Below are 17,921 nucleotides of genomic sequence, written 5' to 3'. Positions count from 1 at the left end.
CACCTGTGGCATGCGTGCCATAGGTTCGCTAGGCTGTAGAATATGAACAAATCCTAGGCAACAATCCAAAGCATTGGATTACAGTATGTGCAGTCTTCACTTAGTGACCACTTGTTCAGCAACTGTTCAAAGTTGAGACAAAGTTGAACAAGTGGTGGTTACAATCAGTCCTCAAAATTGTGGCGTCAGTACCCACATGTCACAATCTGGGTTCTTTGCAACCAGATGTTGATAGTTGCAACATCCAATGGTCACATGATTGCCATTTGCGACCTTTCCTGCTGACTTCCCATGAATAAGGAAGCCAGCTGCAAGTCGCTCTGGTAAATCCCACCAGTCTTCCTATGCTCATGAGGTGCTGCCACGAAGAAGAGGGAGTCAAATTATTCTCCAAAGCACTGGAGGGCAAGACAAGAAACAAAGGATGGAAACTAATAAAAGAGAGACGCAACCTGGAATTTAGGAGAAACTTCCTGACAGTGAGGACAATTAACTAGTGGAATAGTTTGCCTTCAGAAATCATGGGTGCTCCATTACTGGAGGTTTTTTAGAAAAGGCTAGGCAGTCACTTGTCTGAAATGGTATAGGTTCTCCTGCTTGAACAGGGGGATGGACTAGAAGACCTCCAAGTTTCCTTCCAGCTCATTCATTCCATTCATGCCATGCCATCCACCTCCACAGTCTTCCTGCGCTTGCACTCCTTACCCCCAGCCCTCCTGCTCTATACTATGCTATCTATCCCCAAGCTTTCTTGCACTAATGTGTGGTCTGCACTGGGCCTCACCTCACCTCCAACTCTAATGCACCCTCCCACCAATTCTCCCCACCTCCTGCTCCCGCAGCAAGCTGTGTTCGTTATCTGGGAGTGCCATCACTTCTCACTTAACGGACCTGTATCTCTTGGGATAACAACAGCAATAGGGATTCTTGTCTCTCTAATTGATGTTGTTACTTGACTTCATGCTTTATGATTGTGTCGCTTAGCAACAGCAATTCCAATCCCAACTGCCATTGTAACCTGAGGACAACCTGCAGTTTAAGAAGCGCCTTCTGCAAAATTACAATATTACGCTTTGTTTTCCTCTCCCTTTTAATTTAGTTTTTGTTAATTAATGTAATAGTGTGAATAACACTTCCAAAACTTCATACCCCTAAGAAGTATCTTTTGCAGGCTCTTTTTAAAAAGGAAGTAATTTCACAAGGTCAGGTAAGTACTGTGCTGAAAGATGTTGGGAATTATCTAGCAAAAACACTGACTGAATAAACAGTTTTTAGGTTATTTTTCAACTGAAAGTAGCATAGTAATATTTTAACATACACTTTCTAATGTCAGGCCCAAGCCCAGAGACAAGACAGCAAGACCCAACCAAGTTCAATCCTTTATTTGCGTTCATGTAAGTGGACAGAATCTTGCCAAATTAAAGCTATAATTTTCTAAACTACTAGTATATCCTGAGAGATTCTAGGGTGCCGTTACCCTGAATCGTTTCCTCACTCTCCCCTCCAGCTTTGGGTCATGCAGTCTCTTGGTCTGGGCCTCTTTCTGGGAAAGCTCTAAGTTGGCCAAATCCTCTCCCTATGCTGTTACAGGTGCACATTCCAACACAGCCGCATCTGGATGTGATGGAGTAATATGCTAAATGTTAAAATTAGAACAGTACATTAGGAAAATTTGGGGAGCACCAGGAATGAATCACTACTAAAATAGAAAAAAAAATGCTCATGTGGAACTGAGCCACTTAAGAGATACTCGGAACACTACCTATCTCTGTATGTCCTTACTAGGAAAAGGAACCTTCCAGCGAATCCCTACATTGACAATAATGTTGCGAGCTCACATGCAACACAACCAACCATCAGTGTGGTTCTGGAGATAAGTATTAAGCTTTCTGGAGTATAGTAGCAAAATCCCAATTTAAATTTAAAACAAAGACTTGTAGGCAATAGTATGATATTTACTGGAACCATGTATTAAACAGGTATTTGGATGGTGTCATAAGAACCCTTATTTGTTTTTTAGCATATGTGAAAAGTAAAAAAAAAAATGCAGTTGCAGATCAGTAGCTGCAGGAGACACACACGAGGACAAAAACAGCAGCGCACAATTTGGGAACTACTAGAAGCACCATGAATCGAAACAATTTGGGAATCTCCGTTAGTCAAACCTTCCACTCTTCGTGTATGCAATGCTTCAGGTTGTATTACCTGAAATAATTATTCAACTGGTTACAAATCCATAGTATTTAAAGACTTTCTCATTTTAGTGGTTTAATGTACAGTCACCACTGTTCTGGGAATGTCCTGTTTCATTTTGCAATGATAAGCTTGTTATAGCCACTGGTTCTAGATGGGAAGTAAGCAAACTAATAATTATACATGGTCAAACTATCCTCTGTTTTTTATAAAACCCGCCCACCTCACTACAACAGTAATTCTGGACAGCATTTTACTTACTAGGGCGAATTTCTTGTTCATGGCCATTTGGTCTGCCAACACAGATTGATTGTGAAAAAGGTGAGGCTGCATGTGACTCCACATGTGGGGGAACCACCAAAACTCCTTCACATAAGAGAGCAGAAGGTCATCTCCCTCATCTTCCGCATCTGTACCTGCCAGGACCAAAGCATCATCACCATCATCATCATGATGCAATGTTTAAGCCACAAATGAAGGCAGGGCTTCACAAAATCATACCACACAATCTGACAGCTTCTACACTGAGCAGCATTAAATGGAGTACACTGCATGAATTAAGTTAACCCAAAAACCTTGGATCTCCCCAAGTAGAAAGGAATAGAGTAATCACTCTTCTTTATTAACCAGACATACAACACTATCATTTCCATGTCCAGAACTCAATGCAGAGGTGAGATCCTGTGGCCTTTCAGATGGTTTATAAAGTACAAATCTCAGCAGCCTTAGACATCATAAAAGATAACAAAGGATGCCTGTTGTTATAGATTACATTTGAAGGACTTTGGGTTCTTACAGTTGCCCTAAAGCTTTAAGACACTTGCATATTCAAGTTATATTAGGTACATTTTTACCAGTCACAGAAAATAAAAGGTTTGAGAGGCTACAAAGAAAACTTTGCCATTTGTATTCTTACCTGTGTGGAAAAATTTCCCTGAGTAGCCCAGATTGAAGGTGAAATTTGGGATGTGGGTACGTAGTTCATTCTGAGTATCAAACAAAGCCTACAGGTTGGAGAAAAGAGAATTTAAAAGAGTAGCTTACAAAAAAGATTGAATCTACATAACCTGCAAAGCTATTTGAAGTAGGCCAGGGGTGTCAAACCATATTGTCACGGCAGCATCAAATAACGTATTGGGACTTTTTTCCCCTTTGCTAAACCGGGCAAAGGCAGGGCCAGCGCATGATGCAATCAGCCTGCGGGCCGCGAGTTTCACAGCCGTGAACTAGGTGGTACCTGGCTCAATCATAGTAACTACAAAAAGGATCTTGGAGTCCTAGTGGACAATCACTTAAATATGAGCCAGCAGTGTGCTGCAGCTGCCAAAAAAGCCAACAAAGTCCTAGGCTGCATTAACAGAGGGATAGAATCAACATCACATGAAGTGTTAGTACCACTTTGTAATGCCTTGTTAAGGCCACACTTGGAATATTGCATTCAGTTTTGGTCACCACGATGTAGAAAAGATGTGGAGACTCTAGAAAGAGTGCAGAGAAGAGCAATAAAGATGATTAGGGGACTGGAGGCTGAAAGCTATGAAGAACAGTTGCAGGAATTGGGTATGTCTACTTTAATTAGAATAATAATAATGAAAAGGACTAGGAGTGACTTGATCTAAGAGGTTGCCACAAAAAAGGTGGTCAACCTATTCTCCAAAGCACCTGAAGGCAGAACAAGAAGCAATGGGTGGAAAGGAGAGAACCAATCTAGAAATAAGAAGAAATTTTCTAGCAGAACAATTAACCAGTGGAACGGCTTGCTTCCGGAGTGTGCTCCATTACTGGAGGTTTTTAAGACAAGATTGGACAACCATCTGTCTGAAATAGTATAGGGTCTCCAGCTCAAGTAGAGGGTTGAATCAGAAGAACTTCCAACTATTATTCTATTAATTCCTGAATTTCCCATACTTTTTGCCAAAAACCCATATATAGCATGGTTTACTGTATGAGTATGGATTACTGCAGATAACAGAAACTTCCTTGCTCAATTACTCACACGACTGGAAGTTTCTGGACATTCTATCACAGACATTGATCACATTCGCATAATCTTTGTTCAAATTTGAAACAGCTTTGAGCCATGGTTATAGTGGTATTTTTACTCTTCTATTGCTCTTTCTTGCTCTATTACTAGAACGTTGCTCTTTCTATTAATGTAATGTTATTTAATTATCACTTGGTTCCCTAAATGGGTAATTCTAAATTTGATATTCCTGCTTTCTGAAAAGCTGACTATCATCGACTGGATTTCAAAAACATTCAACAACGTACTGAAGAATGAAATGTGCAAACAGCATCCTGTCTTCTTCTTGAACGGCTGTTGCTAACATTAGAGTTGCAATACTTGACTGAATGTCATAAGGGCCAATCTACAATTCCTGCTGAAACTTTCACTTTCAAAAAGTGAAAGGAAGAAGCATCTTATATAATGAAAAATATTTTAGTACTGCCCTCGAGGTTACAAAATAAAAGCTGGACATCATCAAGTTCCATGCTACCATAGAAAGTGAAACAAGAATGTATGCTAGTTCAGATATTTGTCTTCATTAACATGTGTTAATACATGCATTTCATTAATTCAAATGCCTTAGTAGAAGTTTATTTTTACAGAACAGCTATAATGTAAACTACAGATGTACTATGCAATATACAAGTTCAGAGATCACAATTAATAAAGCAATCTTTGGACTCACATATCACCTTTCTGATAGGAACAGATATTTAAATTCACTTGAAATATCATTTATGAACCGCGCCCACGTTGGGTATCCATTAGATAAGTTCTATTTATAAGTAGGGGTATATAAGGAGAAATGTTAAATATTCATTCAGCACATTTAGATCTTGCCAAACTGGGTCTTTAGTCAGGAAGCACCTGCTATTTGAACCTTTGACTGATAAAGGTAAAGGTTCGCCTTACACATATATACTAGTCGCTCCCAACTCTAGCGGGCAGTGCTCATCTCCGTTTCAAAGCCAAAGACCAAACGCTTTCCAAAGACGTCTCTGTGGTCATGTGGCTGGCATGACAAAATGCGAAAGGCGCACGGAATGCAGTTGCTTTCCCACCAAAGGTGGTCTCTATTTTTCTACTTGCATTTTTACCTGCTTTTGAACTGCTAGGTTGGCAGAAGCTGGGACAAGTAACGGGAGCTCACTCCGTTACATGGCGCTAGGGATTCGAACCGCTGAACTGCCGACCTGATTGACAAGCTCAGCATCTTAGCCACTGATCCGTGTCCCTACTGTTGACTGATACATATTTATTAAAATTAAATGAGTAACTAGAGGGTTCAGTAGCCACCTCTACTTTTGTTGAAATATGAAAAATAATGGCCAGTAATTTAAAAGGCAATTTATTGTATTTTTACTTATCAAATGTATTATCTGTCTACTTACCACAGGGTAATTCTGGGCATATTGTATGATTTATGTTTTTCCTTGCTGTTCTTCTAAAAGTAGCTAATGATATGAAATAAAACTTTTCAAAAACATCTTGCTGTAACTAGCAATGTCTGCTTTACGGCTCAAAGGATCCCACATCTCCCCCTCCTCCTCCCTTTAGTGATTAACATTTGACCAAGATCAGAGTTTATTGGTCAGTTGCTTATAAAATACTCTTCTCAAAACAAATTCCTTTCAAGAGAAATTGTACTTTTCATAAGATGTCAAAAGATTGTCTAGCACCACACATACAGAACTTTCCCATTGTATGCAAAGTGTTTCATGTCAGTGCATGTGCACCCATCTATAGCTAAACCAGTTTAGGCACCTGCAATCCAAACTTTACGCTAGCAGATAGAACAAGCAACAAGAATTCTGTGATCTAGGTCACTGATCTGAGCATCAATGAAACCCATTTAAACTTTTCCTTTAATGAAATGAACTCGAGGGTCAATAGGCCCCACATCAACCCACAACCATAAAACAAAGAACAATATGCTGGTAGAACAATTACCTTGACATCATCCACCTTCATCCGTGTGCCTTCCTTGCCAACAAAGATGTCATCAATATCTACCAAGATGTAACGGTCAAGGGGAAGTGAAAGCCTTTTGCCGGTCAGAAATGAAACAGCGTCCACAAAGACCAGTTTGTGTAGCCAAAAGTTGAGATTGTTGCCAAAAAGGACTCTCTGGATGCCATCATGGAGTCCCAGGTCTTGTACGATGGTGGTATGAAGTGCGGCATCAATGCTCATGTGTGGGATGGATTCAGCTGACTTGGTTTTAGCGAGGAGGACTGGTTCATATGTGGAATGGTTTGACTGGAAGACTGTCCAGTCCTCCCCTGGAAGAAGTCCCTTCTCTACCTCACTGGGCCGCGTAATGTACAGCAGCGGTGATTTGGGATTGATGCTGCAGTCCTTCAGTGCAAGGTTGGAGTGGAGAAAAAGGGGGAAACCTTTCAGCTGAGCACTCAGTAAGCTGTTCTCGTTCGCCTGTAAAGAGATCACATGAACTGAATGACAACTTCAGACTGGAAGTTGTCACACAACAGTAAAAACAAGAACAAGCAAGGAGAATTTCAGCTTACCATCAGGGAGGTAACTTTCTCTGTTTTACTCTTCACAAAGCACAATGTGTCCTAGTTGCCTGGCAAGTCCAACTTCAGGACTAAAAGACCAAAGGACACTAAACACTTTGAGAAGAGATGTATAAATCAAAAACTCCCCCGTTCAAAAGCTTTCATGCAGCATCCAGAAGCCACAGTTGAATTCTTGTTTGTAATATAAACTGGTAGGGAAAATTATTACAGGCATGGAGGGTGACCTTACTACTGCAACTTTTAAGTCTGTGGATATTTTCAGTCGTTCAGGCCATAGTTGTCTCAAAGGTGCTTTTTCAAAAGGCAATTAGACTGGTTTTTTTTCCTCTGAGGAAGAAGAATACTTTTCGCTTCTCATCCAAGAAGCTTCTTCGGTTCTGACAGGATGGTGTGGGCAATGGAAGGATTTCTTCTGACAGGATTTTGAGGGGGGGGGAATCATATTTCTTTGCAGCCATCTGATCGTTAGCACTTTCCCTGAGAGCTCTTGAGGCCAGAGAGGTCCCTCGGGGTCACCCGTACCAGAGTGCAAGTGGGGATGGCATCTTCTTGGAACTGCTGCATGGTAGATAGGAGATAGGTGGTGTACATAGTTGCTTTGCTGTTGTTAAATAAAGCGGTTGTTAGTTTCCTCAGATCGTGTCCTGCCTCATCCTTCAGCCAATATTCTACATTATCCCTCCCCCTGTGTTGAGAGAGGGCTGCTCCATCTTAACATAAATGGCCTCTTTTACCCTTCTTTCAAGCCAACGGTCCTCTCTATCCAGAATGTGGACTTTGCTTCCGTTGTCCCCCACCATCCTGCCAGAACCGATGAAGCTTCTTGAATGAGAAGCTAAACTACTTCTTCCTCTTCCTGAGGGAAAAATAAGTCCAGTTGCCTTTTGAAAAAGAACCTTTGAGAGTTTTGTAACTTTAATTTAAATTTAGTTTAATATGCTTGAAATCATTTTACTTATTATCCCACCCAGAGCCTTCTTTTAGAAGCACTGAGGCTTTGCTCTTGATTAAAGTATAAATTAGGTTCCTAAAACAGTCAACATGTTTACTATCTTCAGTCAAATCATAAGAATGACATTAGTATATGCATTTCAGCAACCGGAGGATCCGGTTCACAATGGAACATGGAGCAGTTTATTACCAATTTTAACGTGAAACTTTTCTTAGAAGAAGAATCCAGAGCTCAAGGCGACAAGCAAACAGAATACTTGGTCTGCCTCCTATTTTCCCACCACAACCCTGTGCAGTGGGTTGGGCTAGTTAATTGTACATAAACTAATTATTTTACAAACGTCACCATATTTTTAAAAAATCTTCTCTCAGCTGCCCGTTATAAAAGGAGGAGAATGGAATCCAGTCATTACTTATCTCCAATTTAAATATCAGCAGACTGAAGGGAAGGAGAGCACCGAGAACAGAAATCCTGAAGGCGCTTCCATGTGACACTGGATATGACAAAACAACAACTCTGGAGGTGGGGGTGGGGGAATCCGCTCTCTAGCATTCAAACTCCAGATGGCATTTTTTCTCTGAACAGACACAAGCAACCTAATAAGAAATGAATAGGTTACTTGTTTCAAGGTTTGCTGCAGAGAGCAAGAATCCAGTGCTCGTGCACTCTGAGAATTATAAAATGTCAGGATTTAAATTTATGATGGTTCATTTAATTCCTCACAGAGTCCAGAGCTGCTCATAGCATCTGGCTGCATGTCTCTGCCATTAAGCTAATGCAAAATAAATAATGGCACTGCCCTTGATTCAAAATATTGTAGGAGGTGTGTGTGTGTGTGTGTGTGTGTGTGTGTGTGTGTGTGTGTGTAGACACACACACACACACACACACACACAGAGTCAAATAAGGGACCTAAGAAACTTAGGTCAAAATATTCCCCTTGACTATTAATCTCCTCTCTTTCTCTTAACCCACACTCCCCAAAATGGCTTTCAGGGGACAAATATAGATGGCTCTCAGAACGAAAAATGTTTCAAAAGGCACTGTTCATATGTACACAAAGAGAGGGAGGGAGGGAGAGAGAGAATGAGAGAATGAGTTTGCCTACATGTAACTCAAGCAGGTAAGTCCTGTGATCTAAACCTTTATTATGATCTTCAGGCCACACCACAGCAGCTTAGTTAAGATCAAATATAGTACTCATTAAGAACCAGGTTAAAAACTGGGAAATTGTGACTTCTAGTTCCACCTTAGACACAAAACCAGTTGGAATTTTGGGGAAAGGTTACTGAGAAGATGGTTGGCTTACAACTCCAGAGGGCTTTAGAAAAAACAAAACAAATTATCCGGTCAATATTCACTCCAAGCCACAGCACTGAAGTAGCATTGGTTATGCTTGGCAGTAACTTCTGGTGGGCCCTGGATAGGAGTACTACATTTATCTTGTGTCTCCTTAACCTTTCAGTGGCCTTTGATACCACTGATGATGATATCCTTCTAGAAATGGAGCACACAGTGTTATGGGGGTTGCCTCTTTTCACTAGGGGTCGATTCCAGGCCACTGCTTTGGGGTACCTCAGGGTTGCATTTAACATTCACCTGAAGCAGCTGGGGGAAGTCATCTGTACATTGATGGCAGAGCTGTAGGTCTCTGCCTTGGCTAATCAAGTAATGCCATCAAGCTCCTTTCCCAGTACCTTTATCTCAACCTTGGCAAAACTGAGTGTGCGTGGATTTTTAGGGTCCATGATTCTGGAAATTCTCCATCTTTAATTCTGCCTGGGGGTGACTTCCCTAGTCAAACCAGTGAGTAATTTGAGTGTCCTTTTGGACTCACAGATTCCCACTCTTCCCAGCAACCATAACCATGCTAAGAAGATAAATGATTCAGGCCAGCAGCTATGGAGACATCTGCTAGGAGAAAGCTTTCTTACACTGTCTTTGTATTACCATCTATTTTTATGCATAAAATGTGAAGCAAGTATCTGATTAGGATATACAATATTGTGTTGCATGCCTCTGACCTTCTTAAAATCTCAGGTGTGAAACATTTCTCTGCCTCTGAGATGCAAAGACAAACAAGCAAAATTGCATGTCAAAAAAATAAAGACTACTTAGCTACTCGGTTCACTTTGTTTTTGCAGAGAAGCACAAGTAGACCTTGGGAAATATTAACAAAGAATCATCTCACAAGAAATCAGGAAAGGGAACTATAACCTGAAATTTCATCGTTCCCCTTTGATAACTTCATTGTGCAATAGGAACAAGTTAACATATACTATTCTGCTTTTCACTGTTGCTCAAATCTTATCTCCAAAAGTCATGTAACGCTTCTCCTCTTCCCATCATTTAAGTAAACACTTTCTCAAATTTGAAATACCTTGAAAAAGCCAATGATGCCTACACCGTACTCTACACAGTACTTGTCCAAGAGCTCACGATTCCAGGCATCCAGGTTCACATACTTCAGGATGTTCTCATAGATGATAAGTGCAAAGCGCCCTCGGTCCTTGTCAGTCAATGTAGGCATGTCTCCCTTCCCCGGAGCAATCTCTGTCAGATATTTGAAACGACTAGATTCCAAGATGGCCACAATCTCCTGTCCCAGTTGAGAGTAAAGGCTTTCCACGAACACAAGGACCAAGGGGTCAGTCCGAGAAGAATCTACCACTTTGATGGGTTTTATTGGTAGCAGGCGTGAAGGAGCAATCTTCGGTTCATCACAGTCTGGGCTCGGGATATCGCCAGAGGGTTCCAGTCCTCTCTTCCACCCATATAAATAATATGCGGAGACAAAAACACTGAGCAGGCAGAAGGCAAAGAGCAAGAAGAGCACCACTTGAGGAGATACGTGCCGGAAGCTCCTCCGGATCCTTACTAAAGTCATCCTTGCTTTGGAAAAGAGTTTTCAGGTTCCTTCCCCACCCCACCCACCCTTCCCCCCTCCCTCCCTCCAGGTCTCAGCTCAGGAAAGACTGGAGATAGTTTCACAAAGAGGCCATACATGTATGGAATTGCCCTTGTGACAGTCTATTATCCATCCTGGTCCTTTTTCATGTCACCATGGCAAATCCATTCAAAGTTCCTTTCTCAGATAAAAATACCAACAGTTTCTCATCATCACTGTTTTATTAGGATGGAAATCTGACAGCCTTGGCCTTCGGGAACTGTTCTCAAGAAGCGGGACCACATGGTGATTCCTTGGGTCTGCGAACAGAAGTAAAGGGGGTGAAATGTTAGCAGTGGGGAAGAAAAGCCTCATCTCCCAGTACAGAAGCTCTGCCTCTTAAGACGTTTGTTTCCAAACAGAGAATGTATGGGCCTCTCACATCTACTTGGCTTCTCTTGCAGTTGGAGTGGGAGAAAATTCATTATACCCATAGATAAGTGGTTTTTTCCCTTTTGTTTTGGTTTATTATTATTATTATTCGGTATCATGTAGCATGCAGTGAACTTTTTGCCACTATTGCATAATAAAAGCTGGACTTGTTAAGCCAATTCTTTGGGAGAGCAGAATATGCCAGTGGGTGGATGATTAGGGATGCTCTTTTTTCTTTCCAGAGCATTCAATTCTTTTCATTCTTTCATTTTTAAAAAAAAAAAAGTTTCCCAGGCTATTTAAGCCCACATAAACAGCAGAAGAAAGGAGTCAGAGAAATAACTAAGGAAGATAAAATGCAGGCTCGTGCATAAAATATATATATACATGCAAACTGGATCTTTTTCAGGCCTTAATCTGCTGAAGAGAAAAAGAGAATAATAGACTAACTTCAACCAAGGTCAACTAGCTTTATAGAGAAACTACAGTATAAATGTAAGATTGCAGTAACCCCACCCTCAATTCAATCTCAGGGCATCATTTTTTTTTTTAAAAAAGCCATCTGCCCTTCAGAGAACTATACATGCAACAGTCTTAGAGAGGACCCATAGTTTGTTTTCCCAGTCTTGCTGATCACTCCCACGTAACTTTGAGGTAGCCGCCACACTCTCTGCACCTGCTTCAGCTTAGTGTCAATCACTTGCCAACACACCACAAGAAGCCTTTAATACTTTGGCAGTGTAGAGGACTGTAAGCAATACTGCCATTGCTTTGTATGCTTGGAAAGGCCAGAGGGGTCCTCAGCCCAGCTTTCACCCGTGGAACAAAAACATGAAACAATTACAAATGTTCTCCCACAGGCAGCCACTGAAAGAGCCATTCCAAGGCTACACTTCCAAGGAGGAGAACATTATTCAATGCAAATGGTTGGAGCATTTTACCTGCAGCTTAGAACACCCTCAAAGTACACATCGACACAAGACAGCTTCAGGAAAGCATAAAGAGGATAAATAGAAAATGTGTATTTCACCCATCCCATCTTTAAGAGGCCAGCCCGGTTTCTTTATTCTCTCATTGCAGATCAGTGCAGCAAGTTTTCCAATTTCTCGGTCAACAAGTAATTTTACAAAGCTTAAAAGAGTATTTGGGAAGTGATCTTTCCAAGGACCCAAGCTGAGCCAGGTGCAAATTAATCCAACTGCCAAATAAAGACAAGAGGAGTGAGGAAACAACTACTGTATTTTTCAGAGTATAAGACGCACTAGAGTATAAGACGCACCAAGATTTTGAAGAGGCAAATGTAAAAAAAAGGGTTTTGAACTCTGCAGACCTCCTAAAAATGGCTCATTTTTCATGAAAAACGGGCCCGTTTTTTGTCCAAAAAAAGGGCATGCATAGCCTATAGGAGGCTTATAGAGTGCTGGGGGGTGGGGGATGAGCAAAAAACCAGCCCATTTTTCACTCATGTTTGCCCTTCACAGCCCCCAGGAGCACTCTGGAAGCCTCCTAAAGGCTATGGACGGCCATTTTTGCAAAGGGGGCGGGTTTTCAGGAGGCCAAAAATGCTGTATTCAGTCTTTCAGATGCACCTGGATTTTCACCCTCTTTTTTGAGGGGGAAATGGTGCGTCTTATACTCCGAAGAATACGATACCTTATATAGAAAGCGCAGCATTTCACATAGATATGGTCATACTGCCCACAGAGGTGAACAGATTTGACTTGCATGCCATAATGCCAGTCAGCTCACAGCTAGATCAGTTATCATACATGTGCACCTTCATATTTTCTTTAATCACAATATTACTTTTCCCATAGATGTAACTTTTGGCATTCCTGCTTCCAGGGATGCAAAGAATAGACAAAGTAATAGCACCAGCTAGCAAATGTATCCCTAACGTGTGGAGCATGTTAGATCACGACAATTCCACACAGTATTCTTATTCAGTAAAAGCCAATCTTTGAACATCCATCTGAATTTCCTTTTAGGACTAAATGAGACATAAAGTTAAATCTATCTTTGGTTTGAGACTGATAATAATCCAGAGCACAGCAGGTATATGACATGAAACATATTCTTCTGTGCCTCTGCTCTTATCCTAGGGGGAAAAAAATTCTGTATTTAATATTAGCACCAGGAAGAAAATCCCCACTGTTACAGATTATGAATTTCCTTACAATGCAAATAGCAGTGCTTGGGGGTAGGTGGGAAAAGAAAGGATACATTTCACCTTCTTCATATCTGCTTTGATCTGAAAAAGATCAATCCCTACAGCGGCAGAATTTTTTATTTCCAAGCTATGGCTCACTAAGTGCAGATACTGTAGGTTAAACCATTATGTTTAGTTTATCCATTAAGGTTGAAGTTTAATTGCCACAATATTTTTCCTTACTGATTTTTTTTTAGTGACACTTCATTATTACAGCTGAGGACAAAGCCCCCCTTCTCCCCCCTCCCATTCACAGTTGCAAGTTGAGACATCTGGCAAAATTTCCAAAATGTGGTTGTGAAGTGCTCAGTCTTGTAATCTACTCTTCATTAAATCTTAATCAGACATTACTCAGACTTTTTAAAGCACAAAGAATGAATCACAATTATCGTTTTCCCACAAGCTAAAGCTCCCTAGGGTAGATGCTCCATCAGTCCATAGGAAGACACTACTCTGAATCTAAAGAGCTTTTCCAGTATGCTGGACAACAGCTCTTTCCCTACACAGACTGGACAATCAGGCAGATCAGTTAGGCATGGCATTTATATCCCTAATACGTAAGTGCTACTAGTAGAACATTTTAATCTGGCTGGCCAACAGAGACAGCCTGCCATGTAACTACCGTAATGTGATACACATTTTTTTGTAAATGAAAAGGCAAAAAACATTGAAAGCAACTTAGAACTGAGGAGAAATTTCCTGACAGTGAGGGCAATTAATCAGTGGAACAGCTTGCCTCCAGAAGTTGTGAATGCCCCAACACTGGAAGTCTTTAAGAAGATGTTGGATAGCCATCTGTCCGAAACGGTATAGGGTTTCCTGCCTAGGCAGGGGGTTGGACTAGAAGACCTCCAAGGTCCCTTCCAACTCTACTATTGTATTGTATTGTATTGTATTGTATTGTATTGCATTGTATTGTATTGTATTGTATTGTATTGTATTGTATTGAAACAAAGTTTAGCATAGGATAATCTCAGACAACAAGAGTATCATAAGTAAGAGGGAAAGCATCCCTAGTTCCATCTATCCAACTCCTGGACTTTTATCTCCTACTTGAAGAGCAGATGGCATCCATAACCATAAAGGCCTATATACCAATCCATTTTTTCAATAGACAGGAGTGTACAGTTTGTAGCTCAGGAACTGTGAAGTCCTTGATGCTCTCTGAGCTGGGTTGTTTACTTACAGACATTTCATTACCCAACTAGGTAGCATTATCAGTGTGAGTGAGAGTGGGGTTTGCTACAGTAGCTTGCCCTCCCAGTTTTGATTTAAGTATGGCTTTTTTCTATGATACAGATAGTCCTCAATTTACAAGCACAGATTTGATCAGACTTTTTACTGCTAAGAAATGCAATTGTTAAGTGAGTCACACCTGATTTTATGACTTTGTTGCCACTGTCATTAAGTGAATTTGGTCATTGTCTCCCCCCCCCCCCCACTTTGCTTATTGGAAGTCCGAGAAGATCACAAATGGCAATCACATAATCCCCAAAATGCATTAACCATTGTAAATTCATATCAGTTGCCAAGTGCCTAAATTTTAATCATGTGACCAGCAAGGTCACTACGACAATTGGTTGTAAGTCACTTTTCTTGGCACCGTCATTAATTTCAAACAGTTGCTAAATGAGTCAAGGTCTACCTATATAGTTTCTTGATGAGGGTACTGTTTCTTGCTTGATTACCTGGTATTAATCCCTGCATTGATGTTGGCTTCTGGAGAGGATATGTTCTGGCCTTTTTGTCTCCTTAGCTTTTTTACTAACTCTTTTGTATGGTGTAAATGTGGTTTATTTTTGAGTGTCTATTGATAGCCGATTGTCAGAATGCCAAGCTTCCAAAAATTCCATAGCATTTTTGAATTTAGCTTGGTCTAGGATGCTTACAATTCCCAGCTGAAACGGTGTAGAACCTATTCATATGTTGTGAGATTAAGGCATAGTGTCTTCTGATTGCTGGTTTTGTGTTCTTTATTTGTATGTTTTATCTACCATTGTTATTTTGATAAATAACTGAAGATTATAAACATATGTAATACTCACAAATGAAGGCAAATATGCATGTCCCACAACAATATTGCAGGATTCAATATGAGTTGGTCACTGGGCCCGAAGGTTTATTCTTTCAAGTTTTCAGACTCATGCTAGAAGCCATCCTCAGGAAACTTTCTCTGTCTCTCTCTCTCCCCAGAATGTGTGAATGTGTGCAAACATTCTAGAGAGAGAGAAGTTCCCTGAGGATGGGTTCCAAGACAAGCCCAAAAGCTTGAAAGAATAAACCTTTGGTCCAGTGACTGACTCAAATTGAATCCCGCTTCTTCTATTCCTTCCACCTCCTATTGTCCCCCACAACCACCCTGTGAAATGGTTTGCAATGAGAGTGAGTGACTGGCCCAAAATCACCCAGCTGGCTTTCATGCTAAGGCGAGACTACAGCTGGTTTCTAGCCTGGTACCTTAACCAATAGATCAAACTGGCTCTCATAACAAGCATAGTGACATAGCTGGTTTCTGTGCTACTTTGACACTGTGTTGTTGTAATAGTCTATTGGTTGTTTCTAAATTGTTTTTTTATGTGTGCCAATGTTATCCTTTTCCTAGCTTGTGTTGGTTGTGCTGTAGTGATTGCATGATCAGCCATGTTGTTGCATGGGTATCGCATTTTGTATAGGCGGTCTGTTTTCTTTTTTCTGGTGTTCTGGCTTGCTACAGTGTGTTTGTACTCATCTGAATAATGTTCTTGCACAGCTCTTCTTGTGGGAGATTGGCTTGTTACTTTGGAAACAGAACACTTGGTTGGTGTGGGTTGTCTTTTGATAGACTTATTTTTAAAATTTGTGATCATTTGCTCTGATGAGAATACACAAGAAGGATTGTTGCTATTTTCCAGTAGGCTTCTGGGAAGAATTCATGATAATAATAATAATAATAAGTTTGAATTTATTAGCCGCTCCCTTTCCAGGTAGGACTCGGGGCGGCGTACAATGGGGTGATCCCGATTACAGGGCTGGGTTAGTTGCACAACTGCCAATCTCCAACTGAGTTTGCCTACCCCAAGAGATCCAAATGAGTAAGAAGTTCTAGTCCCCTCTGTGGGAAAGTATCAACTGACCTAGCCAGAAGGCATGCTTTGTCTGTTGCAGCATCAGCCACTGGAACAGCTTACCCTGCAAGATTCAAATGGCCTTTATCTACTGGCTTTTTTAAAGTCTTAAAGAACTGTTTTTTTTGCCCCAAGAACTGGACTGATGTGATGGATGAGTCCATCTGTAGGGAGCAGAAACTCCCAGCAATATTGACTAGTTACAATTACACTGTCTTTGTGTGTTTTTTAAAAATCTTGTTGATGTTGGCCTGGTTTGCAAACTTATATTAACCTCCTAGAGCGGTAATTTGTGGGTTGAAGAGGATATTAATTGATTAAATAAATACATCTAGGTTCAGATCTATGAATCTCAGTAATGAGTTGAGGTCATTCAGTCATTGTCACTCCAATAACCTGCAGTATAAAACTACAGCGAAGGTAAAATTGGTAGGCAAGGACTGCAAATATTTTAAACTGAGTTTCTAAAGAAAGAATGAGATTCAAATTTAACTAACAAATAAGCTGAAACAAAATATTGTTTGTCTCTTTTAGATATAACCGAACAGTGAAATTTCCATCAGGCCAAATTCAACTCCTGGTAGCTCCTCTGGATTTTTCCATATGGTTTGCCAGGCAGGAAAGGCTTTGTCCAAATGCAAATAATCTTAATTTGAAAAATAGAACAGGGCACTGACGCAAACTGGCAAGGAACCCATGGTGCAACAATTCTGATAGAAATTTAGCCAAAATCATGAGCCAGAACCGCCATGGAAAAGGTAGTAAGATCTGTCATCACCAGTGCACCATAGGAAAAGCACAACTAGAATTCAGTGAACCTTAGATAAGACGTTGACCTTCAAGATCTCCAATTAGATTACACCCTATCTCTGGGAAGGAGAGGAGAAAGGAGAGGGAAAGAAGAAAGGGAAAAAGAGAGGAAGAAATGGAGGGGAAGTAAGAGTAGGATAGAGGGTAGGAAAGGGAAGAAGAAGAGGGGAGGAGTGGGGGAGAGGAAGGGGAAGTAGAGAAGGGAAAGGAGAGGAGGAAGGAAGAAAGTAGAGAAGGAGAGAAAAAGGGAGAGAAGGAAGGAAGAAGAAGTAGGGTTGCTGTAAAATAAGATGGATGTATGAGATGATGGAAAAGCAATCTAGATTACATTGTTAATTGTAGGGGAAATTGTTATAAATGTTAAAAGATAATACACATTATTAATAACAGTTATGAGATTGTATATTCGTCAATGCATACATGAGAAATGAACATAAAAATCTTTTTCCCCCAAAAATTGCACCCTGCCTATCTCATGGATTTTGCTCTCATACACCTGACGCACATCAACTTCTGCTTTATGCAGGTTTTGGGAAATGTTCGCAAGGCCTGCCTGTCACAATTTGTTCTATCTATCTGCAGTAAAAGGCATCCCTTTCACCACTTGCAAGTGCTTTAAACATTCTTCAACTCTCCCATCTTCCAAGCTGCAGCTGTTAAGCCTTGCTGAAAGCTGGAAGAGAGACATCTAGGTCGCCAGCAGCAGCCTTTGAATTGAGGCTGAGCAGCAGTCGATGGCCTGCCGTTTCTCACCTTGACATCTTAGCAGGGAAAGCAAGGATATTA

General features: G+C 40.8%; 1 protein-coding gene across 2 annotated transcripts in view; it reads right to left on the bottom strand.

Moving 5' to 3' along the window:
• NDST1 (N-deacetylase and N-sulfotransferase 1) overlaps nucleotides 1-17,921 on the bottom strand; it is a 116,437-nt gene that overhangs the window by 27,736 nt on the left and 70,780 nt on the right. For both annotated transcript variants that reach the window (XM_081942643.1, XM_081942644.1), the window contains exons 2-5: nucleotides 10,074-10,900; nucleotides 6,152-6,634; nucleotides 3,110-3,197; nucleotides 2,455-2,609 (exon numbers count right to left, since the gene is read on the bottom strand). In XM_081942643.1, the coding sequence (XP_081798769.1) occupies nucleotides 2,455-2,609; nucleotides 3,110-3,197; nucleotides 6,152-6,634; nucleotides 10,074-10,580 (1,233 nt within the window). In that variant the 5' untranslated portion in view covers nucleotides 10,581-10,900. The remainder of the gene's footprint in view (nucleotides 1-2,454; nucleotides 2,610-3,109; nucleotides 3,198-6,151; nucleotides 6,635-10,073; nucleotides 10,901-17,921) is intronic.

The sequence above is a fragment of the Natrix helvetica genome, assembly GCF_964273705.1.
Source record: "Natrix helvetica genome assembly, chromosome: 1".
In the NCBI taxonomy this organism is placed as follows: domain Eukaryota; kingdom Metazoa; phylum Chordata; class Lepidosauria; order Squamata; family Natricidae; genus Natrix; species Natrix helvetica.
Note: the sequence above shows the minus strand (reverse complement) of the source record. Positions and strands in the feature narration are given on the sequence as shown.